Source organism: Ostrinia nubilalis, chromosome 27, assembly GCF_963855985.1.
Source record: "Ostrinia nubilalis chromosome 27, ilOstNubi1.1, whole genome shotgun sequence".
Taxonomy (NCBI): domain Eukaryota; kingdom Metazoa; phylum Arthropoda; class Insecta; order Lepidoptera; family Crambidae; genus Ostrinia; species Ostrinia nubilalis.
In genome coordinates, this window is record NC_087114.1 from 3,615,576 (window position 1) to 3,640,622 (window position 25,047).

At 36.9% G+C, this 25,047-nt stretch overlaps 2 protein-coding genes across 2 annotated transcripts; both read right to left on the minus strand.

Annotated features, from left to right (window-relative positions):
• Positions 1-8,218: 8,218 nt before the first annotated feature.
• LOC135084945 (trypsin inhibitor-like) lies at positions 8,219-16,123 on the minus strand. The gene is made up of 3 exons (XM_063979699.1): positions 15,997-16,123; positions 12,452-12,512; positions 8,219-8,707 (listed from the first exon to the last, which is right to left on the minus strand). The coding sequence occupies exons 1-3, from the start codon at positions 16,058-16,060 to the stop codon at positions 8,581-8,583; spliced, it is 252 nt and encodes an 83-aa protein (XP_063835769.1). The 5' UTR covers positions 16,061-16,123; the 3' UTR covers positions 8,219-8,580.
• A 3,609-nt stretch (positions 16,124-19,732) lies between these two features.
• On the minus strand, positions 19,733-24,469 carry LOC135084915 (trypsin inhibitor-like). Its single transcript, XM_063979662.1, has 3 exons — positions 24,345-24,469; positions 21,551-21,611; positions 19,733-20,217 (listed from the first exon to the last, which is right to left on the minus strand). The coding sequence occupies exons 1-3, from the start codon at positions 24,406-24,408 to the stop codon at positions 20,091-20,093; spliced, it is 252 nt and encodes an 83-aa protein (XP_063835732.1). The 5' UTR covers positions 24,409-24,469; the 3' UTR covers positions 19,733-20,090.
• Positions 24,470-25,047: the final 578 nt, after the last annotated feature.

Sequence of the window (25,047 nt, forward strand, 5' to 3'; positions counted from 1 at the left end):
CGAAACTGGAAAGAGAGGAAGGAAGTTAATATTTATCAATTATACAGGGTGTTAGGTCAGGTTAGGCAAGCATTTCCTCATGTAAAAAAAAGGTTAGGTTAGGCTCATAATATACCCATTTACCTAACACCCTGTAGAGGGTGGAATTTTGTAATGCCACCTGCCCCCCTAGACAAAACGCACTTTTTGATCGAATCGAAAATCGAATCCGTCAAAACTCCATACCAAAAAGGGGCTTTTCGACCACTTTTCGACTGGTTTGCGATTATAATTTGCACTTTGTCTAGACCCACTGAAGGGAAAGTATAGTTCCAAAATACTGAACTGTCCTATCCATGACATTGACAGTGGGGCGCCACCGTCAATACCGGATCGCTGGTTCCGATTTTTGCCATGTTGGAAACCATAATAGGGTGAATATCCCAAACACGTTTTTTACGCGGCGGAGCTGAGAATCGATGGGAGAAATGTAACTAGAGCGATGATTTTTTTTCTGTATATAGTTTATACAGCGTTTTACACGATAGCAAAGTCTTCAGGACAATAGGTAGTTATTTTATGTACTAAAAAAATTTTCAAAGACCCAAAATCTAATAGCGGTGGCGCGTCCTAACTCTATTTCTACTCATAAATTGTGTTATTCCTTCTTTCTCGGGGATTCTAGTAATTTAAAAATAGTATAGCCATAAAATACATTAAATAAGACTTCCAAATGATATGAAAGAAATGTGATATTTCATATTTTAAGTGTTTTAAATAGCCTTTCAAAACTGTCCCACGAAAAAAAGCAATTACAGTGGCTCAATTTCGACACTCTCTTACTTCTCCAAAGAAGCTTTGAGAGACGTAGAGTTCTTCTTCCCTGCATCACTCAACTGTGTCCTCCTGATCGGGCTATAAAGACTTGCGACTTGTGGTATTGTTTTTCCAGCAGACCCGTAAATATTTGTATCAGCGGCATAGGAATACAAAATTTTTCAATTTCGCTGGCAAGTGTATGAGTGAAAGCTACTTATTTAGATGCTAAACGATTCTTTAACATGATTAAAGTTTGGTGTTTTGTTGTATCTGCATACAGAAATTATTGATCAGAATTATAGTTTTCTTTATAATTTGAATTTTGTAACAGTTTTTCAATTCCGGTGGCGCAATTTCGGTGGCTCCGGTGGCGAATCTATTGCCGGAATTGGTCTCATTGGCTCTGGAGCATTGTACCTAGGTCTACTAAGGTCTCAGTCATAACTACAATATCGTCAGTGAATCGAAGTTGTGTGATGTACTCGCCGTATCTTGATACTGAGCTTGGTCTAGCTCAGAAGCTTGAAAACCTCTAAGTGGGAGGTAGTGAAGACTTTAAGAGATTATGGTGTCTCCAACTCTGAACCCTCGCAGCAATCAGATAAGTTTCGAGTTCTGATCTTGGGGGAGGGCTGATATGATGAAGTTTTCATACAAATACTTCAGAAGTTGCATGTATCGACAGTCAATTTGACGCCATTAAAGAGACTGTAGCACAGCCCAGGTCTTGACCGAATCGAAGAAGGTACAAAAAGGCCAATAATAATGACTGATTATAGTCCTCAGTCTTCTGCATAATTTGACGCAGCCTTAAATATGTATACGTAGTATTACGAATGTCTTTTCGAAAATGAGGTTGTCTGGGAGACTGGATGTTGGATAGCGAGAGTGTCATGTTTCAGGAAAAAGCTGCCTCACCTAACTCTGGACCATCGCCAACGTCCATTCCATTCCAGTCTCTAGCACCACCACCATGTCTTATTTTTTGGTTTATCGACCAATAAACATGGTGGTATTTAAGAGAACTTTAGTACTAGCATTCCATCTGATTTCATAAGCTCAGTTGTGATTTCATTATCTCCTGGTACATACCTTGTTGTTTTTAATAGGGCATTCTAATCTCACTCAAGCTTAAGTCTAGGATATCTTCGCTAAAGTGTCGGAATAATCTCGATCTTTAGCCTAATTACTAGTAGTGCTTCTTAATCTCTCCTAGCAGCTTAGGCATTTACCAAAATGGTTCTGCTATCCTCGTTATTCATGTTGGTATATTCAATTTGGTCCTCGCAAATACATACTTTCGATTTATTACAAAAAATCGTCTCTATAATACACTTTGTATCAGCGTGAGGACTTGGATAGCTATTTATACATCGATACTAAGCAGAATCTTAAAAACAGATGAGAATAGTCCTGAAACAGCTAAAATTTCCCTAGTCTCGTAGGTTGCAATCTATTCTGCCACTCGAGATGAAAATTCGTGGGGCTTTGGAGCTGGATTGGCACTGGTCGTGGCTTAGGCTTCATCAGTCGACAGCTTTTGAGCATCTTTTATTCGGCATTCTTCTATTTCGGTGATGACTTCTTCTTCTTCCTCGGTCCCTCACTGATGAAGATCGCAACCGTAGATAGTGTTCCTTCATAGACTGCGGTCATAAGCTGTGTGGTGATCGGTGATTAAATTGCCTGTTCGTCTAAAAATGATTACTACATTTTGATTTTTGCAGTACTATTAGGGTGCAGCTCAGTACGCTTTTACAGTTCTGGCATCTTTTGCTAGGCCTTCTCTCTCTATGAGGCTGGCTGGATTTAGTCCTCCGTTTCTTAATTGTACTACTTTCATCTAGCTCATTGTCGCTAGGTTTGCATAGTTTTCCGTTAAATTACCCTGTCACAAATATGTAATGTGTTAGTTCAGTAGCTGGTATAGATCTAGAAATATCTTCATACTTAATCTCCAGTTCGCATGGTCTTTAGCGAATAATTAGTTGCGTAATTCTGAGTATAGGATAGGTATGATACCATCATGAAAACTTGGCTAGCCTGGACCAATATTTTTACTTATGGAAGATAAACCTAACACCAACCTGGGGCAGTTGGTCGCCCTCCCGGGACTAGAGTTGGTTTCTGGGTTTGAGGGTCATGTATGATGTCTTTGTGATGACTCTAGAATAACGGGGCTGTTGGCGGCTAGAGCCAGTTTTGGATTTGTTCTCTATGGAGGGATTTTGCCGTTATCACCATGCTTAACAGGCTGGTTGGTAGTTACAGTATGGTAGTATAATACCCGGAAAGATGCTGCAGCCCACCCTCCAGTATTTTGATTCCTTAGTCGGCTATTACGACTCACGTGGGAAGATTTGATGCTTTTTTAGGGTCACAACACAGGCCTGAATATTGTTTTTAATTACAAACATCTTTACTGGATAATAATACTTAATTGATTACAAATAAATAAGTAATTGAGACAATCATCCGTAACATTCCCAAGTCCGCTGTATAAATAAATTTCGGTGGATTGGTTCTTAATTCCGGTGGCTCAAATACAATTTCGGTGGCTCTTGATAATTTCAAATTGACATATCTCGAGAAGTATTAATAATATTTTGATCTCTACCATATCATTGAATAATAAAAGTTATTTACTATTATTTCTGCCACAAAAAAGTTTTGGAAAGTGGAAATTAAAATTCGCCACCGGAATTTGGCAAAAAACGAGTTTGTTGATATTCACCCAATAATATAGTTGAACGATGGTAGCGCCCCCCTGTCATTGAGTTTGGTGGGACAGTTCAGCGTGGGTCATCTATACTCTTAATACTGTAGATAGAAAATTTTATATTCTATGTTCGATTATTGACTAAAGTAAAAAGGTCTTGCAAAAATTGAAGAAAATAATTATTTTAATAAGGAAAATAAAATACTTACGCAACCTTCCCGCCTCTGCATGGTCCGGTCTCAAGAGGCGAGGTGCAGTCTGGGGCTGGGGCTGTATAATAAAATAAAAACTTTTTTTTCATCGAACCTTTTGGCGGGAAAGTGAAACGTCATGCACCTAATGTATAGAGCTATAAGAGCAGGCGCACACCGTTGATTTTTAGTTGGCCGATAGTTGTGCCCGATTTCAAATTGTATGAAGAATCGGCCAAATCGAATCGGCGTAGTATGCGCACTCCCATACATGCCCATACTGATCAACAGCCCGACTAAACTATCGGCCGACGAAAAATCAACGGTGTGCGCCTACTCTAAAGGATAGAGAAGGTAAGCAAAATTCTTATTGTATTTTGGAAAGAATTAAAACTAAAGTTCGCTACAGCTGCTGCATTAGTTTTGTTGTCTAACCAAACATTAAAACATGCAGCGCTAGATCCGCTTGTTCTCAACGAGTCACCCACCACACCCAATCGAGTATGTAATTGGGAAAAATATTCCATTTAGTCACACTGTTACTCGTTCGAACATTTGTACCTATCTTCCCAAACGGTCACACATTAAGTAGGTACCTTTAATTTCAGAATAAATTCGTTAAAAAACAGTGAACAAAATACTGACATTAAAAATCAAAATATTTTTTCTAAGGTTTACTGTCAGAAAATACAGGTTTTAGTGTGACCGGCAGGGAATATAAGTAAAACAAAAAATAACAATCGTTAATTTATTTCGATGACCTTTATGTCCGTTTTCACCATCAATCCCTAATTTTTAAGTGACCCCTATGAAAACAAAATTCCTGTATGTGTTGTGTTACCATAGGGATCACTTAAAAATTAGGGTTTGTTGGTGAAAACGGGCCTAAAGCTTTCGGTAAAATAGGTAGGTACTTACCGTCACTGCTTAAAACGTTCGCAATGGCCACCAACATGAAAATAATGAAACTTAATTTGAACATTTTAAATTAATTAATTTAATTGTGTTCTGATAAACTGCGAGGATGAAAAACATGTAGAACAACGAGTTGTTCGCAGTTTTATATTCAAGTTTGTTTGTAAAAGAATTGTTTTTCTGTTGCAGACTTGTTTAAGGGGAAGATGTATACTTACCTACTCATTTAAGATATGTTTATTGCGAATAATGTCCCGCCACAGTATAATGTTAAATAAACTGATTTTTATAGTATATTTTATTAAGACTTAACTTATAAGTACCTACCTACTGAATACTTCTCCTTAAAATTTGTTTGATCACGATCGACACCTAAATAAAGAAATTGACAAAAGGTTCACATTAAAATACGACGAATAAAGCCAAATTTCGATTTTACCTTGATGTTAATATATTTATGTATTTTCATCAGTTACAGAACGTATCTGCGGTAGTCGACATTTGTCTAGTTTTCATTTTAATGTATGAGTTTTCCACAAGGTGGACCGACGACCTCATAAAGGTAGCAGGAAGGCGCTGGATGCAGGCCGCTATCCTACCAACTAGATTTTGCAACCAGGTTTGTTCCTCAACCCATGTATAATGTCACAACTTGTATTTTATGGTAATGCTCTACATGAAGGGAAAAAGACATTAATGATTAATTCCTTTTTATAAGTTTAAACAAGCAGGTCTTTTTCTTAACTCCTTATAGTGTCAGTTTGAAAGCATAGTATTAAAACAAGGACTTACTAACGCAGCTTAAAGTACTAAACGTGTCATAACAACTAATAGCCAACTTTATATACAACGTGTCCCAAAATTCAAGGATAAGCCGGCGCCGCAGGGTGGACATAGTCATGACTGCTTTAGGAAAAATAAGGAAAAAAATCTATCTCAATTATTTTTTAAGTTACACAATAAATTATGAAATTCGTCGAAAATTGACACCCCTTATGATATTTTACATTACCACGACTACAATTTTTCAAATACTTCACTTTTTTTGTTTGTATCGGCAACTTAAGTAGTGCTGCTGTCCACCCCAATTCTTAAAACCCTCAGAATCCTTGCAGTTTTTACACAAAAGTTAATCAAAATATGATATTTCCTTAAAATTTTGAACGATTTTTACTTACACTCCACTTTGACTCGTCGTTTTGTAAAATAACAGTATGAACACTACTGCGGCAAGTTTTTTATAAAGTTGACGCAACTATCCAAGATTCCGAAATGGTATAATACTCTAAGAAAACTAGTCGCAAAAAAGATAAATGCGTACCATTTTTACAAGCATTTCGCTTGTAAGTTAGTATGAGATAAATCTTGCAACTGAATTTAAAACCAGTTCTCCTTAACCAATTGAGCTGAAATTTGGTATACTTGTGTAAGTACGATGACAATGCAATATTATGGTACCATTGAGCTGGATGGAGTATGGAGGTGGCCATAGGACCTCTTAACGAAACGGCGGAATTACATCTAGTTTGGGTTCGTTGGACTTGTCTTTTCGAGCACTTTAGTGCTAGACGATGTTCAGGGTCCTGATGATGAAGTCAAGAGGTGGCAGGAGCTGGCCATAGGAACTCCTAAACGAAACGGCGGAAGCTTATCGAGTTTGGGTTCGTTGGATTTGTCTTTTCGAGCACTTTAGTGCTAGATGATGTCCAGGGTCCTGATGATGAAGTCAATTATAATTTTCAAACAAAGTCAAGCTTGTTTTTAAATAAGTTTTTTTTATTACAACTTTATTTTAAGCTTTTTAGTTGTTTCTCAATCTCATGGCCTAAGTGCTCGGGAAGACAAATCCAACGAACCCAAACTCGATAAGCTTCCGCCGTTTCGTTTAGGAGTTCCTATGGCCAGCTCCTGCCACCTCTTGACTTCATCATCAGGACCCTGAACATCATCTAGCACTAAAGTGCTCGAAAAGACAAGTCCAACGAACCCAAACTAGATGTAATTCCGCCGTTTCGTTAAGAGTTCTTATGGCCACCTCCATACTCCATCCAGCTCAATGGTACCATAATATTGCATTGTCATCGTACTTACACAAGTATACCAAATTTCAGCTCAATTGGTTAAGGAGAACTGGTTTTAAATTCAGTTGCAAGATTTATCCCATATTAACTAACAAGCGAAGTGCTTGTAAAAATGGTACGCATATCTTTTTTGCGACTAGTTTTCTTAGTGTATTATACCATTTCGGAATCTTGGATAGTTGCGTCAACTTTATAAAAAACTTGCCGCAGTAGTGTTCATACTGTTTTTTTACAAAACGACGAGTCAAAGTGGAGTGTAAGTAAAAATCGTTCAAAATTTTAAGGAAATATCATAATTTGATTAACTTTTGTGTAAAAACTGCAAGGATTCTGAGGGTTTTAAGAATTGGGGTGGACACCAGCACTACTTAAGTTGCCGATACAAACAAAAAAAGTGAAGTATTTGAAAAATTGTAGTCGTGGTAATGTAAAATATCATAAGGGGTGTAAATTTTCGACGAATTTCATAATTTATTGTGTAACTTAAAAAATAATTGAGATAGATTTTTTTTCTTATTTTTCCTAAAGCAGTCATGACTAGGTCCACCCTGCGGCGCCGACTTATCCTTGAATTTTGGGACACGTTGTATAATACTAGCTTTCCGCCCGCGGCTTCGCCCGCGTGGAATTTTGTCTGTCACAGAAAAACTTTATCGCGCGCGTCCCTGTTTCAAAAACCGGGATAAAAACTATCCTATGTTCTTTCCCGGGACTCAAACTATCTCTATGCCAAATTTCATCAAAATCGGTTGCGAGGTTTAAGCGGGAAAGCGTAACAGACAGACAGACAGACAGACAGACAGACAGACAGACAGACAGACAGAGTTACTTTCGCATTTATAATATTAGTTGGGAAGTTGGGATATTAGTTGGGATTTATATATACTTTGGTAGCTTTGGTATAACCAAAAGCTTATTTGCTAAAAGTAGGTAAAGTAGGTTTTTCTTAAACAAAAAAAGTTTCTCGTCACTTGCTTAAGGCAAAACTTTTCACAAATTATTTTTCAGTCTGAAAAAATGATTTTTAAAAACAAATTGTATTGCTGTATTGACAGTTTTATCACCTAACCTGGTTCGCAATTTACTGTAAATATTCCCTGCCGCCGAAAAAGCCCTCTCGGCTTCAACACTAGTTAGTTTTATGGACATCATGTAGTTTTGAATAAAAGAGTTTGATAATGACCGGGTCCAGTTTGCAATCTCTACTAGGTACCAACCAGCAATTATGGAAATCATTGGAGCAGAGCCCCGATTACGGTAACTTTTAACGTCTACAATCCAGACACGCTTCTCGATTCTGCGATACGATTGGTCAAAACAGCTGACGTACGCTGTTGAACGACCAATCGTATCGCAGAATCGAGAAGCGTGTCTGGATTGGTGACGTTAAATATTACCGTAATCGGGGCTCAGGCTTGTCCATACCTGTCACTGATGGATAAGGAGACATCTGCATAATGGTCGGTCCCAGCTGATAGGAGGGCCTTAAGAAATAAAACGCATCATTTTGGCTGTTGTTTTTGTAATAAATAGTTAAATAAAATCAATATAATTCTCATCCTAAATAATATCGATAAAACCATAAGTCATTTAAAAATCAAATCGATCATCTTTGTTCTGTTTCTTATTTTTTCTTTTTGTGTCAAATAAAGTTTTTCTTATTCTTATTCTTATTATCATTGGGTAGTTGACACTATAATAACAAGACACCACTTAGCAAATTTAGCATTACTAACTTAGCTTCCCTTTCTGTTTTTTTATACTTTTGCTGACATAGCAAAAGTGTGAAAAATAGGGAATGGTGCGTTTTGACAGTTTGAAAAAAGTATGTCAATTGACTGTGCTGTCAAATACCCAATTGATTGCTTGCGTCTCGTTATTTGTTGCAGTCACTCTCGCAAGCAGCTTGGCAGTCCTCTAGAGTGTTGTAACGGTTGTCGTTGCCTAAACATCCCCCGTAGATGAACGATTCGCATTTTCCACTGTCAGGATTGTAGCCGTAACTGAAAATAGAGGAAGAAAGTTATCTAAATCTACTATATAAAAATAAGTCGGGTTTTCCTCCCTGACGCTATAACTCCAGAACGCACGAATACAGTGGCGGCGTAGCATGGGTTGGTACCCGGGGCGACACCCCCCCCCCCCCCCCCCCCGTCATAAGTCCTAAGGCACCCCCTGCACAGTGTTTTATTTTGGCTTAGAAGCGGACATCCCTGTTTTATTAATTCAATCGTTAGATATTATTATTATGTATACAATTGATGAAGGAACTAGTAGTTGTATTTGTTTAGTTTCGAAGAAATATTCGATTTTGTGATTTTATAAAAAAAACTGTTTTAGAAGCATATTTTCTAAAAAAATTACATTAACACGTTGAGTGCGAAACCAGGTCTATAGACCTTGTGTACGTCTCGCTTACCGTGCGGCTAAGAAAATTATAGTCTTCCTTGTCGTGCGAAAGGCATAACTTCAATTGGGTGCGGTGTAGGAAAGTGATGAATATATATCTATAATGTATTCATAAAATAGAATCCAATTATGTACCTACCTTAATACCAGGTTTTTAGACCTGGTACCGCACGGAAGTAATAAAATGTCTTCACAATGCGAAACCAGGTCGAAGCACCTTGTACCCTGCGCACCTGGTACCGCACCTCACGCTAGCTTCGTGCAGCCAGTGTTGCCTCGCATTCGTAAGAAACGCACATGTCGACATGGCGTCAAGAGAAACAAACAAAATCAAAACTGCAAATTGATTATAATTTAATTTGCTACACGATTTATCGCTAATTTAAATAATGTTTTTCGTGACAAACATTTGAAGTTGTAACTAAATGTTATTAAATAATATGTTTTCTTTAAATATAGCTTATTTAATTATTTATGCACGTATGTCTTATTTGTAAAATATTTAGACTAAATTATTAAAACATCTTCGTTTGTTACTTTTTTAAATTTTTATTAAAACTTAATTTAAACTATCGATATTTGTATTTCACATCCCTAGAATACCCACCAGACTTCCCTACTTCAGTGCGGCACAGGGTGCATAAGCCTTGTATTTTGAATATAGCTATAATTTTTATACTAAACAAGTTATTCACGAACGCCTTCAGGTGTATGTCAATAAATGCATTATTATTAATATTCAAAGAAAAAAAACACAATATCTATTAACATGAAGCCAAAAATAAAATTTATATATCTTAAATATTACAAGGTCTTTAAGCCTTGTGCCGCCACAATGTAAGTTTTAATACCAGGTTTACTGACCTTGTACCGAAGGAATGGAAAGTATTAGATAGTTACTGCCGCAGTAAAGGTGTTAAGTCAGAATTTTGTAAATAAATTTACCTATCACTATAACGTCTACCTTTATGTAAAAATAAATGGTTATTGCTGCAGTAATTTAGGAATTATTTAATAATTTATGATTTTCAGAAAACATTTTTTTCTCTGTTGTCCTAGAAAAATGGCAGCTAGACTTACTTTATATTGATGCATGATATAATTATCTATAATACCTGAAAATATTACTTGCCTATCCCGTGGAAGTTCGATGATACGACTAGAAAAATTTGTCAAAAGTAATATTGACTAAGGCCATCGGTCAAAACCACTATTAACTGAAATTTGCAGTCAAAAGTGGTTTTGATCGATTATGAGTTTTGACTGCAACATATATATCGATGTTTCGAAAACGATAGGATTTCCAATAAGCCGCCACAGGGCCAACTCTATAATTATCAAACTCGACCAGACAAATTAATAATGGTAAAAGCAATGAATTTCAATAGTTATCTAACAAAGGCATTAAAACCGTATTGTTACGGACGGCATTTAAAAAACTAAAAAATATTTAGATGACAACCCTATTTACATATAAATCTTCTAAACTCATAGAAATTAAAATATCTTCGAACTTCCACGGGATAGGCAAGTAATATTTTCAGGTATTATAGATAATTATATCATGCATCAATATAAAGTAAGTCTAGCTGCCATTTTTCTAGGACAACAGAGAAAAAAATGTTTTCTGAAAATCATAAATTATTAAATAATTCCTAAATTACTGCAGCAATAACCATTTATTTTTACATAAAGGTAGACGTTATAGTGATAGGTAAACTTATTTACAAAATTCTGACTTAATGTAATTTTTTTAGAAAATATGCTTCTAAAACAGTTTTTTTTATAAAATCACAAAATCGAATATTTCTTCGAAACTAAACAAATACAACTACTAGTTCCTTCATCAATTGTATACATAATAGTAATATCTAACGATTGAATTAATAAAACAGGGATGTTCGCTTCTAAGGCAAAATAAAAGACTGTGCCCTGGTACCCCCCAGGTTTTTTTGGGGTTCCCTACAGATTCGAAGATTGAAAGACAATCGCACCCCCCCCCCCCCCCCCATCATGACATGATGCGCCAGTGAGTACTAATCTGCGCGACTTGTGTCACCCCCTGATGCTTGGCACCCGGGGCGGACCGCCCCCACCGCCCCCCGCTTACGCCGCTACTGCACGACACGAACCGATTTCCACGGTTTTGCATTCGTTGGAAAGGTCTCGGGCTCCGTGAGGTTTATAGCAAAGAAAATTCGGGAAAAGGGGGTAAAACAGGATCCACGCGTACGAAGTCGCGGGCGGCCGCTAGTATAATATAAATGTATGTTACGGTAAAAGTGCCAAATTGAAAATTGTATTAATAACCGGTTATTATGAATAATTACCGACAGTCGTGGTAAAAGTGATAGATTAATCACATTTATCAGTGATTATTTATTAATGTGACCTTAGTACTAAGAAATATCATAAAAGAGAACACCGGCTCGTGTACAGCGCTCATGTATTTGATACAAAAATTCTCGCGTATTACATAAAAAAATTAAAAACTACATTTAAAAACATAATAATTGAAATTCATAATATCACTAATCATACACTTAGTTTTTATTAATATATTTTTATTTTACTATACACCACTACATTTCTATCACAGACAAAAAATCTGGGTAATGAGTTATTGATACTGATCCTATTTATGCAAAAAAAAAGGTTAAATAAAGTTACTCAAAATTGTATCCCAAAATTGGTAATTTATGGACACATGCGTCGCTAGCACTTAACACTGGAAGCGTGGTCGAGGCGTGAGCGAGACAGACAGATCGGGGCAATGTGCGAGCGCGTACGACTACTCTTGACTCTAGCGAGCAGCGGAGTGCCCCAGCTGTGACGCGTAAAATACGGACTAAAGAAAATTTAATAAAAAAAAATTACTTCATGAAAAATATTTTTCTTTTTTTACTTAAAATTTTCCCACATTCTACATAGCCTATTAAAAATTTTTCGGTGATAAAAATGTAGTGGTGTATATTTTTCTATACTAATGATCGAAACTCATAATCATTCGAATAAATAACTATAATATTCATAAATGTGATTTATTCACATAATTTGGTATGCAGGTAGATGTTAATGACGTCGACATCCGCTAAGAAAGGATTTTACGAAACTCCACCCCTTAGGGGGTAAAACGGGATCCACGTGTGCGAAATCGCGGGCGGGCGCTAGTTTATCAATATAGAGGGTGGAATTTTGTAATGCCACCTGGAGGGAAAGTACTCTTAATACTGTAGATAGAAAATTTCCTATGTTCGATTATTGACTAATGTAAAAAGGTTCTACAAAATTTTAAGAAAATAATAAATAATTTTATAATAAGGAAAATAAATACTTACACTTTGAACGAGCCTCTGCATAGTCCGGTGGCAAAAGGAGAGGTGCAGTCTGGGGCTGGGGCTGTGTAATAAAATACAAAACTTTTTTTTTCATCGAAACTTTTGGCGGGAAAGTGAAACGTCATGCACCTAATGCATAGAGCTATAAAGGATAGAGAAGGTAAGCTCTTATTGTATTTTGAAAAGAATTAAAACTAAAGTTCGCTACAGCTGCTGCATTATTTCTGTTGTCTAACCAAACATTAAAACATGCAGCGGTAGATCCGCTTGTTCTCAACGAGTCACCACACCCAAACCAAAACGAGTAATTGGGAAAAATATTAGAGATGAAACGGATAGTTGTTTGGCCGGATACCGGATACCGGATATTCGGCGAGCTGCTAGGCCGGATAGCCGGATATCCGGCGGCCGGATAGTTGTCCCATTGTCATGTTGCATGTCGTAACGAGTTAAGCGCCGCACAGGTGCTTCGAACGCGATCAGTGAGTCTAATAGACTAGACAAGTCACACTTTTCGAAAATCGAATTCGTTCGAATAGAATGTCAGATTTTGCCACTCGCCTAAGGGGCAGATCGGGCGATTTCGGTTGCCATCGTGAGTATGTGATTGAATAGCGAAAATTCAATTAGTTTACTTGCTGCGTAATCTGACTGAACTGCATTATACAGAGTGACTTTGAAATCGTTGGCATTCTTTTTAAAATAAGACTCTACTCATGATTCCCCAAATATGAGTCACATCAAATGAATTAAAATTTCAATATTTGAAATCTTGTATAGCCTGACCAGGAACATAAAAACCCTCGCCATGTTGCGGAAAATTAATGGTAACTACTAATTTCTTTTAATGGCAACAGTAACTGAAAACTTCATTGACATGTCACCTTGCATGTCAGTCTATTGTTGTCAAAGTGTAAACAAACTTTATTTTAAATGTGCGCAATTGATTTTGTGAATTAAATTACTAAAATCTTTTTATAGTCGTGAAAGAAAAGTGGTTCACAATGTGTTAAAGTATTTGTCGAAGAGAAATACTAAGGGTTCGGACAATATTTTCATTGAATAATATTTCCGACAAAGGTTATCAAATTGACTGACATGTTTATCGTATAGTACAGTCAACTATGAAAATTAGCTGTGGTTTGTTTCAACTACCTATTTTAAAGTTTTTTGTCACTTTGTAAGTGTTGAATTTTATGGAATTGGGAAAGAAGTACCGAGTTTGAAGCGTTCATGAGCAGACATTGTAGTTGAATATTCAAGTTCAGAATTTGATTATTGATGAATAATAATAAAATCCTACTTGCTCGATTGATGGTTTCATTTAATTTATTTAAACCAGTTTACCTATAATATAATATTTTTTGTAAATTTATGAAAATATTAAATTAGCCCATAATCCTGAATCCTGATACATAAAGTTAGCCTATTAATTTAATACAGGTACGACTGTACCCAGTGTTGCACTATCAAATGCAATTGACGCGCCTCTATGCCAGGGTTTTTATGTTCCTGGTCAGGCTATACAGACGACAGCACATCAATCTTCATACTGTGGCATCTTATTTCAATGTATTAAGTGTTATTTTGCAACAAAATGTATAGGATGATGTGCTGTTGACTGTACAATAGTTTTAAACTCTTTTTAAGAGCACACTAATACAAATACATAGTTAAAATAATGACAAAAAATCTCATTGGATTTGTCTCATATTTGGGGAATGCACTATGTATCATGAATAGTCTTATATTAAAAGGATGACAACGATTTCAAAGTCACCCTGTATGTCATCAGACCATCAGTGAAAAAAAGATCGCCTATTTTATTTGGCAATATTTCGACATTAAAATATATTTACTATGTATTTATGTATTCGTCATTAGAGTGAATAGCCCAGAAAGTAAATTAGTTTTTTGAAATGCCCTTATATGGCTTTTTTGTAAGTTTTTGGACTTTAGATAAAAACCGACATTATTATAAGCCATTTTATTGATATTTAACTCAAATATTATTGTGTTTCATTTTATCATAGGAAATTTTCGTAGATTTTTAATATCCGGTATCGGGCCGGATAGTGAGCTACTATCCGGTATCCGGCCGAATAGTAAATTTAGGCCGGATATCCGGCCTACCGGATAGTTGCCGGATATCCGTTTCATCTCTAAAAAATATCCCATTTTAGTCATACTGTTACTCGTTCGAAGATTTGTTTACCTATCTTCCCAAAAGGTCACACACCTTTAATGTCAGAATAAATTCGTTAAAAAGAAACAGTGAACAAAATACCTAGGGCAGGTGAGCCCAAAGCGGGTATACCGCCCAAAGCGGGTAGCCTTCGTTATTCACGTATACAAGCCGATTGTGCACATGTGTGCGTTTCGTGGCAACGATCGAACTTGTTTCGACACGAATCAGTTTGGCCGAAACATCGGCGACGCGCGGCGGAGCTCCGAGACGCGAATGTTTTTATTTGCCTGTTTCACAAAAAAATATCAAGATATGTGAATATGAATTACTTCATTCTGTTTAAAGTTGTGTTGAATCTGTTACTTGTGTATTATTCTGCATTAAAACAGCGTAGAATTCTTGTTGTTTGAGCAATATTTCTGATAAAGATTTTGAGATTATTTTACAAAACGTAAAAAAGTATCTTTTGGGCAAAGCGGGTATGGGCAAAACGGGTAACCGCTTCTTATTCTTATTCTAATTATATATGGATACAAAAATGGTAGTTTCATAGGTAATTTTTGTTGTTTTGGCTGAACAAGAATCTGAATTGATAGAAGTCTTGTTTCACATGGATAATCTTTTTTTTTGGTCTGATAAAATCGGATTTTTATCTCACGTATATCAATATGCAGAGAGCAATAGAATTCCGCACCCTTTCAAAAGTCAAACTGCTGGAGAAGATTGGTGTAAAGGCTTTGAAATGAGATATCCCCAACTAACATTAAGAAAGCCAAAGCCAACGTCAGTAAATCGCCTTGCCCAGTCTCGACCCGTTTTGCCCCAGGGGCAATACCCGCTTTGGGCACCCCCTGCGGGCAAACCGGGTAAAATGACCGACTGATTAGTTCTTAAATTTTTGAAGTGATTTGTTACAAGAGAAGTGATTTTTAGTTTTTATTACAAAGTTTAATACATACTTGTACGAATTATTAAAAATATATAACTTTGCAACTGCAGTAACGTCTTTTTTATTGACACAAACCTTAAGTTACCCGCTTTGGGCCCATCTCCCCTATGTTAAAAGTTACCTATGCCAAATGTCAGAAAATATACTCGTATGTTACAGTGTGACCGGCAGGGAATATAAGTAAAACAAATAATGTCCTATCTAGTGTGACGCGTTGGGAATAAGCGGCGAAGTGCGTAGTTCATTTTATCGATGGTCTTTATGCCCGTTTTCACCAAACCCAAATTTTTAAGTGACCCCTATGAAAACAAAATTTATGTATGTGTTACCATAGGGGTCACTTAAAAATTAGGGATTGATGGTGAAAACGGGCCTAAAGCTTTTTCGGTAAAATAGATAAGTACTTACCGTCACTGCTTAAAACGCTCGCAATGGCTACCAACATGACAATAATGAAACTTAGTTTGAACATTTTGAATGAATTAATTTAATTGTGTTCTGATAAACCGCGAGGATGAAAAACATGTAGAACAATGAGTTGTTCGCAGTTTTATATTCAAGTTTGTTTGTAAAAGAATTGTTTTTTTTTTCTGTTGCGTACTTGTTTAAGGGGAAGATGTATACTTACTTACCCATGTAAGATCTTTTTATTGTGATTAATGACGCAATAAAAATATAGACTATTGACATTATAAAAGAAAATACATTATAAGTAACAGAATCTTAAAATAGAACCTTACTCGCCAGTGGTGCCAACTGGTGAAACTATCGATGGTGGAAATATCAATTACTGTAAGGGACAAAACACGACTTTTCAGGAGAACCAAAAAACGATTTTTTTTTCTTTATACCTCAATATCTTTTTATGTGATGTTACGATTTAAATAGTTTCTATGGCAAAGTTTCTTAGAATTTTCTGTTCTTTCATAATATAAACGCCAAATTTTCGAAAAATGGGTAGTTTAAAAGATAGCATGTCCCTTACATTAAAAAAACGAGCTTGACTGTACCTTACAATGTTGAAATTTCACAGTATGGAATGTCATGTATGTTGTAAGGTACATTTAAGAATAAACACGACAGTAATATTATTGTAACTTGACAATTTTAACATTGAAACCTGATGTAAGTAGAGGTTGCATTCGAGTATTCATTAACAAAACGAAGAGAAGAGATAGAAACAAGACAACTTAGTGTTCACAAATGCAGTTGGAGGCATCAAATACACATCACCAACAAAACATTTAGTCACTGATGATGCCTACGTCTGCATTTGTGAACAAGTTGTCTTGTTTCTATCTTTTTTTGTTCATTTTTACGCAGTTAGGTTTTTTTTCCAATCATCGTTCGTTCGTTTTAGCCGAATGACGTCCACTGCTGGACAAAGGTCTTCCCCCAAGGATTTCCGGTCCTGCGCCGCCCGCATCCAGGCACCTCCTACAACCTTCACCAGATCGTCGGTCGACCTAGTGGGGGTCTGCAGCATATTACGTCTTCCAGCTCGTGGTCGCCACTCAAGAATTTTTCCGCTTTTGACCTTGAGTCTTCTTATGAGGCCCACAGTAAGCGACCCCGTCTCAGATCCATAAGTTATCAAAGACTTTTGTCTCGAGACAGTGCGATATTTCAGACGTGAGAATATCGCGAAGCTTCCTGAACGTTGCCAGCCGAGTTGGATTCGACGATTGACCTCTTCCTCGAAATTAGACCTACCTAAGGCTGGTTTTAGTGTCACGCAGACCGTCAGTGCGGATCGCTCCGCACAGCCAATCTGTATGAACTGATAGGGAGCGAGCGATTCCTGCGGACCGCATTACTCTAAAACGCTTCCTCGAAGTTTACAGATCGGCTGTGTGAAGCGGATCCGCACTGGACGGTCCGCGTGACACTATAACCAGCCTAACTGGACTGTTTGTACTAGGTATATATAAGTGTCAACAACTGCCGAGTGTAGAGTATCCAACCTTTAGAGGAGTGGGTGCAACACGGACATTTGACATGATTTTGTCTTGTCCATGTTTCATTTTAAGACCCCCTTGTTGAGAGGCTCGACTGAGGCCATTGTGCATTGTGCATAGATCTTCCACGGTCTCAGCCATGGCTATGATATCGTTTGCGAATCGAAGGTGGGTTATTGATATGCCGAATCCGTTCCAGTCCAGAAACAGTTTCGGAGTTTTCCCCTGTCTGCTGCTGCAACTGGTTTCGAGTCTTGATCCTGGAGACGGAACGACATTGTGGCGTTTTCGTACAAGCCTTTCAACACTTCGATGTATCGATATAGGTAGTCAATTTGACACCGTTGGAGAAACTGTGGTAGGTACTGCCCAGGTCTCGATCGAAGCTTTCTCATAGTCCACAAAAGCCAGGCAAAGTGACTGACTATACTCCTCGGTCTTCTGTATAATCTGCCGTGGCGTGTGTATGTGGTGTACTAAAGCGATTGAGAGATTGAGAGACTGGAAGTCATCGAGTTTACGAGCGAGACGATTCGTAATGACTCTCGAAAACAGCTTGTAGACATAGCTCAGAAGTGAGATGGGTCTATAATTCTTCAACAAGGTTTTGTCGCCTTTTTTGAAAAAGAGTGTCACCACACTTCTGTGCCATACCGTAGGCGTTTTTCCTTCGAGGATGACGGAATTGAACAGCTTCTGAAGAGCCTTCAGCCCCTCGGTCAAAAACCCAACTGCGTAAAAATGAACAGAAAAAAGATAGAAACAAGACAACTTAGTGTTCATAAGTGTAGTAGGAGTGGGAGGTATTAAATGCATATCACCACCAAAAAAAGTAATTGATATCCTATATGCATATTAACGTAAGGGCCTAATTATGATAAATCAAAAAGTTTAAAATGAAGTAAGGTTCAATGAGTTCAAAAGTTAAAACCAACAGTTTAGGGTAAGGGCTGAATTGTATTATTAAAAGGAATTTACGTCCTTTAAATCATTTGTTTCCCCAAAAGTCGTATTCAGACGACTAAAAATGTTTAAGGTAAGGGACATTTTTTTAAAGATATCAACATTTCAAGTATACCAATCGATAGAGCCGAAAATTCTGAATGCGTTGGTATATATAACTCATTTTGGCCAAAATGTCCCTTACATTAATTGATACTTCCACCATCGCTATCATTACCTAAATAACGCATTTTTTATTCCTTTTTAGTTGTCATTGTTTTTTTTATCGTATGGGGACACTTGCGCAAAAAACACTAGCATGAAGACACTAGCGCGAAAAGCCATTTTGAAAAAAAAATTTAGTGGTCCCTGACAAGACAGAAAGGAGTTGTCCCAATTTCGGCCCAGAGGTTGTACGCCATATCAAAAATCAAGAAAAATCTACTGATTAAGGGAAATATATAAATAACTATATCTAGCATATAATTTAGCCGCTCAAAATCAAAAACTGTTCATGAATTATCATTCTCAAATGCATACACAAGATGGCGTATGGCGTCAGATAAAAAAAAAAGATGAACCATAGACTAACTAAACGTCAGTCGCTGTCGGATTTCATTTGTCACTCTCCACCAAGATACGACTTAATGTCAAAAGTGACAGATGTCATCAAAATGACATTCGTCCACCATGATGGTTTTTGTGGTTGAGTATTGCTATTTTCTTAACAATCTTTTGTTTTAAGCGAATAAACTAAGCCATTTAAAAGAAATTGAATAATAAGAAACTGTTGTACATTTAAAAGCCCTTCTTTTTGGTAGGTGTACAGGTTGTGGGCCTAGGCTCCATACATTTTGGGACAACTCCTTTGGTGAAATGGTCCCTCGTGACTTAAAGGTTAAGAACCACTGCGCTAGATAGACCTATAGTGGCCATCATTGTTCGGATGGACTAATGAATAATTGTATTTTAGTTAAATAAACTGTACACGGCGATTTTTCAAAGTAATTTTGTATCAAGTAAGACTTATGTACCTACCTACTAAACCATTCTCCTTAAAACTCTTTGATCACGAAGAAATTAACAAAAGGTAGGACATTAAAATACGTCGAATAATTAAAGCCAATTTTGAAACAAAATTACGTTCGATTTTACCTTGATGTAGGAATAGGTATATTTAAGGAGACATCTGCATAATGGTCGGTCCCAGCTGATAGGAGGGCCTTAAGAAATAAAACGCATCATTTTGGCTGTTGTTTTTGTAATAAATAGTTAAATAAAATCAATATAATTCTCATCCTAAATAATATCGATAAAACCATAAGTCATTTAAGTAAATCAAATCGATCATCTTTGTTCTGCTTTTTATTTTTTCTTTTTGTGTCAAATAAAGTTTTTCTTATTCTTATTCTTATTATCATTGGGTAGTTGACACTATAATAACAAGACACCACTTAGCAAATTTAGCATTACTAACTTAGCTTCCCTCTCTACTGATTTAGCAAAAGTGTGAAAATTAGGGAATGGTGCGTTTTGACAGTTTGAAAAAAGTATGTCAATTGACTGTGCTGTCAAAATACCCAATTGATTGCTTGCGTCTCGTTATTTGTTGCAGTCACTCTCGCAAGCAGCTTGGCAGTCCTCTAGAGTGTTGTAACGGTTGTCGTTGCCTAAACATCCCCCGTAGATGAACGATTCGCATTTTCCACTGTCAGTATTGTAGCCGTAACTGAAAATAGAGGAAGAAAGTTATCTAAATCTACTATTTAAAAATAAGTCGGGTTTTCCTCCCTGACGCTATAACTCCAGAACGCACGAACCGATTTCCACGGTTTTGCATTCGTTGGAAAGGTCTCGGGCTCCGTGAGGTTTATAGCAAAGAAAATTCGGGAAAAGGGGGTAAAACAGGATCCACGCGTACGAAGTCGCGGGCGGCCGCTAGTATAATATAAATGTATGTTACGGTAAAAGTGCCAAATTGAAAATTGTTATAATAACCGGTTATTATGAATATTTACCGACAGTCGTGGTAAAAGTGATAAATTAATCACATTATTATCAGTGATTATTTATTAATGTGACCTTAGTACTAAGAAATATCATAAAAGAGAACACCAGCTCGTGTACAGCGCTCGTGTATTTGATACAAAAATTCTCGCGTATTTCATAAAAAAATTAAAAACTACATTTAAAAACATAATCATTGAAATTCATAATATCACTAATCATACACTTAGTTTTTATTAATATATTTTTATTTTACTATACACCACTACATTTTTATCACAGAAAAAAAATCTGGGTAATGAGTTATTGATACTGATCCTATTTATGCAAAAAAAAGGTTAAATAAAGTTACTCAAAATTTTATCCCAAAATTGGTAATTTATGGACACATGCGTCGCTAGCACTTAACACTGGAAGCGTGGTCGAGGCGTGAGCGAGACAGACAGATCGGGGCAATGTGCGAGCGCGTACGACTACTCTAGACTGTGTCTAGACTCTAGCGAGCAGCGGAGTGCCCCAGCTGTGACGCGTAAAATACGGACTAAAGTAAATTTAATAAAAAAATAACTTTATGAATTTTTTTTTCTTTTTTTACTTTAAAATTTTCCCACATTTGTACATAACCTATTAAAACTTTTTCGGTGATAAAAATGTAGTGGTGTATATTTTTCTATACTAATGATCGAAACTCATAATCATTCGAATAAATAACTATAATATTCATAAATGTGATTTATTCTAATATTTGTTTTTATGCGTTTACGGATCGGGCTGAAATTTGGCATGCAGGTAGATGTTATGACGTCGACATCCGCTAAGAAAGGATTTTACGAAACTCCACCCCTAAGGGGGTAAAACGGGATCCACGTGTGCGAAATCGCGGGCGGCCGCTAGTTTATCAATATAGAGGGTGGAATTTTGTAACGCCACCTGGAGGGAAAGTACTCTTAATACTGTAGATAGAAAATTTTCTATGTTCGATTATTGACTAATGTAAAAAGGTTCTACAAAATTTTAAGAAAATAATAATTATAATAAGGAAAATAAATACTTACACTTTGAACGAGCCTCTGCATAGTCCGGTGGCGAAAGGCGAGGTGCAGTCTGGGGCTGGGGCTGTGTAATAAAATAAAAACTTTTTTTTTTCATCGAAACTTTTGGCGGGAAAGTGAAACGTCATGCACCCAATGATATTATATAAAAACAAAAGCAGATATGTTATAAGCGCTCGCGCTGTGAATACTCAAATACGTCCCAATTGGGACGTCTTGTGTTTAGTCTTCGTGTGGCCTGCGTCGTGCGCAATCGCGTGCGTACCACACCGTAAGTTCCTGTGTTCTTATCAAAATAAATAAAAAATGCCATCGTGTGTGTTTCGAAAGTGTACCAATTATGACTCTTAAAGTAAACAAAATACAAAGGATCTCTTACCACATGTGATTATGCAAAATTATTTAGTATTTATATTTTCAATTATTTATGCTGTGACGCGTCCCAGGACGCATCGACAGCCCTAGCACCGAGCGCAGAGATTTTGACAACCCTACGGCTGCGCGGCCGCACGCCGCACGGACCGAGCTAATATAAGAGACGGCGGCGACCGCGGGCGCCTAGCATCGGGCCCACTAGAGTGAGCCCGCCGTAGGCTGGACTTTGGTCCAACACCGCGGTGGGCAACCCTCTAGTTGGGTTCGCCACTGATCGGGTGCCTTATGCGCTCGATACGGCCCGATCGCGAACGTCGGTCTGCGACCGACGCGGACGAGCCTGGGCTTCGCTTCGCGAAGCCCACACTCGGCCTCGTCGGCACGCGCACCGACGATCGCCAAACGGCTAGAGTACCTTCTGTACTCGCCACTCTGCCCGGTGAAGCTGGAAAAGCTCCTCAAGCTACCAGCGCGCGACCCTTGTGTTATTGATTGTGCGTTTCCTTGGTCAATATCCCTGTAGGCATCCTGGATAGGTACACATCCCTCATCGCAGAAGGCGAACTGGGACTTAGTACTAAACAGCGGGGTGTCAGACTGAGCTAGCTAAGACGCCCCGTTGCAATGCAAACAATCAAGACGCCATGCGCCATGTTCAAGTTAAGAAAGAGAAAGCGATCTTGTTTTGACGTTAGAGCGATAAGGATGCGTGCGCTGCGGACATAGATTAGTTAGTGCAGAATCGTTAAAACTATAGCTATCTCTTTCATTTGCGTGCTATTTCGTATCTTTTGTTTCACTTATCAGTTACATTAATTGTCAATGTGTGGAATTTGGAATAGCTCGGCACGGATTAAAATCGTAATTTCTATGAACGTAACATATCTATAGTTCTATAATATCATTGCATGCACCTAATTATTTATTTATTTATTTATTTATTATTCATTATTGAGCAATTACATATTTGATCCAAATAGCGTCCTAAATCCTTTTTAGGTTTGTCTAGACACTATTGTTCTCTATACAAATAAAAACAAACGTTTTAGTATAAGCATTCACAACACTTTCAGATATACAAAATATTATTTTAGCGAGTGCGCACTACGATGACGAAAGACTCGACGTTCGATCGCGATCGCAGACCGGTTGCATAATGCATAGAGCTATAAAATTAAAATTAAATTCATAAAATTCATTTATTTTTGCAAATAGGCTTTAAAAAAGCGCTTTTACACGTCCCAATATTAACCCTACCACTGCTTCGGGACAATAAATGGGCCAGTGCTGAGAAGAAGCAACGCAAGAAACTCAGTCACTATTGTCAGCCTCCTTTTCAAGGTTTTACAGTCTTTAAAATATACAAATTGTAGTCATAAGTATTGATGCGAGCTAGGTAGTTAAACATTCCAAACATTTTTATCTTTTATATAATCATCAACTTTATAGTAGCCCTTTTTCATTAAGGTGCTTTTGATTTATGTGCTTTAAATTTATGAATGGGCAATTCTACAACAGTTTGTGGTAATTTATTGAAAAGTTTAATACATTTCCCCATATGAATTACCAATCTTGTGCAGTCTGAAATTTGGAACGGCAAGTTTATTTTTGTTTCTTGTATTGAACTTGTGTAAATCACTCTTTCTAGTAAATTGCTCTATATTTTTGCGAACATATAAAAGGTTTTCATAAATGAACTGTGAAGCTATTGTCAGTAGGTATATTAATCTCCTTAAAGAATTCTCTCAAGGAAAATCGGGAATAATAAAATACCTTCTCTATCCTTTATAAAAAATATAAAGGATAGAGAAGGTAAGCAAAATTCTTATTGTATTTAGGAAAGAATTAAAACTAAAGTTCGCTACAGGCGCTACAGCTGCTGCATTAGTTCTGTTGTCTAACCAAACATTAAAACATGCAGCGCTAGATCCGCTTGTTCTCAACGAGTCACCACACCCAAACGAGTATGTAATTGGGAAAAATATCCCATTTTAGTCATATTGTTACTCGTTCGAAGATTTGTTTACTTATCTTCCCAAAAGGTCACACACCTTTAATGTCAGAATAAATTCTTTAAAAAGAAACAGTGAACAAAATACCTACCTATGTTAAAAGTTACCTATGCCAAATGTCAGAAAGTATATGTTAATTACCTACAGTGTGACCGGCATGCAGGGAATATAAGTAAAACAAAATTAAATAATGTCCTATCTAGTGTGACGCGTTGGGAATAAGCGGCGAAGTGCGTAGTTCATTTTATCGATGGTCTTTATGCCCGTTTTCACCAAACCCAAATTTTTAAGTGACCCCTATGAAAACAAAATTTCTGTATGTGTTATAGGGGTCACTTAAAAATTAGGGATTGATGGTGAAAACGGGCCTAAAGTTTTTCGGTAAAATAGATAGGTAGGTACCTACTTACCGTCACTGCCTAAAACGCTCGAAATGGCCACCAACATGACAATAATGAAACTTAATTTGAACATTTTGAATGAATTAATTTAATTGTGTTCTGATAAACCGCGAGGATGAAAAACATGAGGAACAATGAGTTGTTCGCAGTTTTATATTCAAGTTTGTTTGTAAAAGAATTGTTTTTTCTGTTGCGTACTTGTTTAAGGGGAAGATGTATACTTACTTACCCATGTAAGATCTTTTTATTGTGATTAATGACGCAATAAAATATAGACTATTGACAGTATAAAAGAAAATACATATAATAGGTAACAGAATCTTAAAATAGAACCTTACTCGCCAGTGGTGCCAACTGGTGAAACTATCATTACCAAAATATAACGCATTTTTTATTCCTTTTTAGTTGTTATTGTTTTTTTATCGTATGGGGACACTTGCGCAAAAAACACTAGCACGAAGACACTAGCGCGAAAAGCCATTTTGAAAAAAAAATTTAGTGGTCCCTGACAAGACAGAAATTTGGTGAAATGGTCCCTCGTGACTTAAAGGTTGAACAACTGCGCTAGATAGACCTATAGTGGCCATCATTGTTCGGATGGACTAATGAATAATTGTATTTTAGTTAAATAAACTATACACAGCGATTTTTAAAAGTATTTTTGTATCAAGTAAGATATGTACCTACCTACCTACTAAACCATTCTCCTTAA

Coding starts and splice junctions, on each gene's coding strand:
- LOC135084945 (XM_063979699.1), bottom strand. CDS start 16,060: ATGTTCAAACTAAGTTTCATTATTGTCATGTTGGTAGCCATTGCGAGC. Junction 12,513..15,996: donor GAGCGTTTTAAGCAGTGACG/GTAAGTACTTAT, acceptor TTTATTACACAG/CCCCAGCCCCAGACTGCACC. Junction 8,708..12,451: donor TGCAGAGGCTCGTTCAAAGT/GTAAGTATTTAT, acceptor CTCTATTTTCAG/TTACGGCTACAATCCTGACA.
- LOC135084915 (XM_063979662.1), bottom strand. CDS start 24,408: ATGTTCAAATTAAGTTTCATTATTGTCATGTTGGTGGCCATTTCGAGC. Junction 21,612..24,344: donor GAGCGTTTTAGGCAGTGACG/GTAAGTAGGTAC, acceptor TTTATTACACAG/CCCCAGCCCCAGACTGCACC. Junction 20,218..21,550: donor TGCAGAGGCTCGTTCAAAGT/GTAAGTATTTAT, acceptor CTCTATTTTCAG/TTACGGCTACAATACTGACA.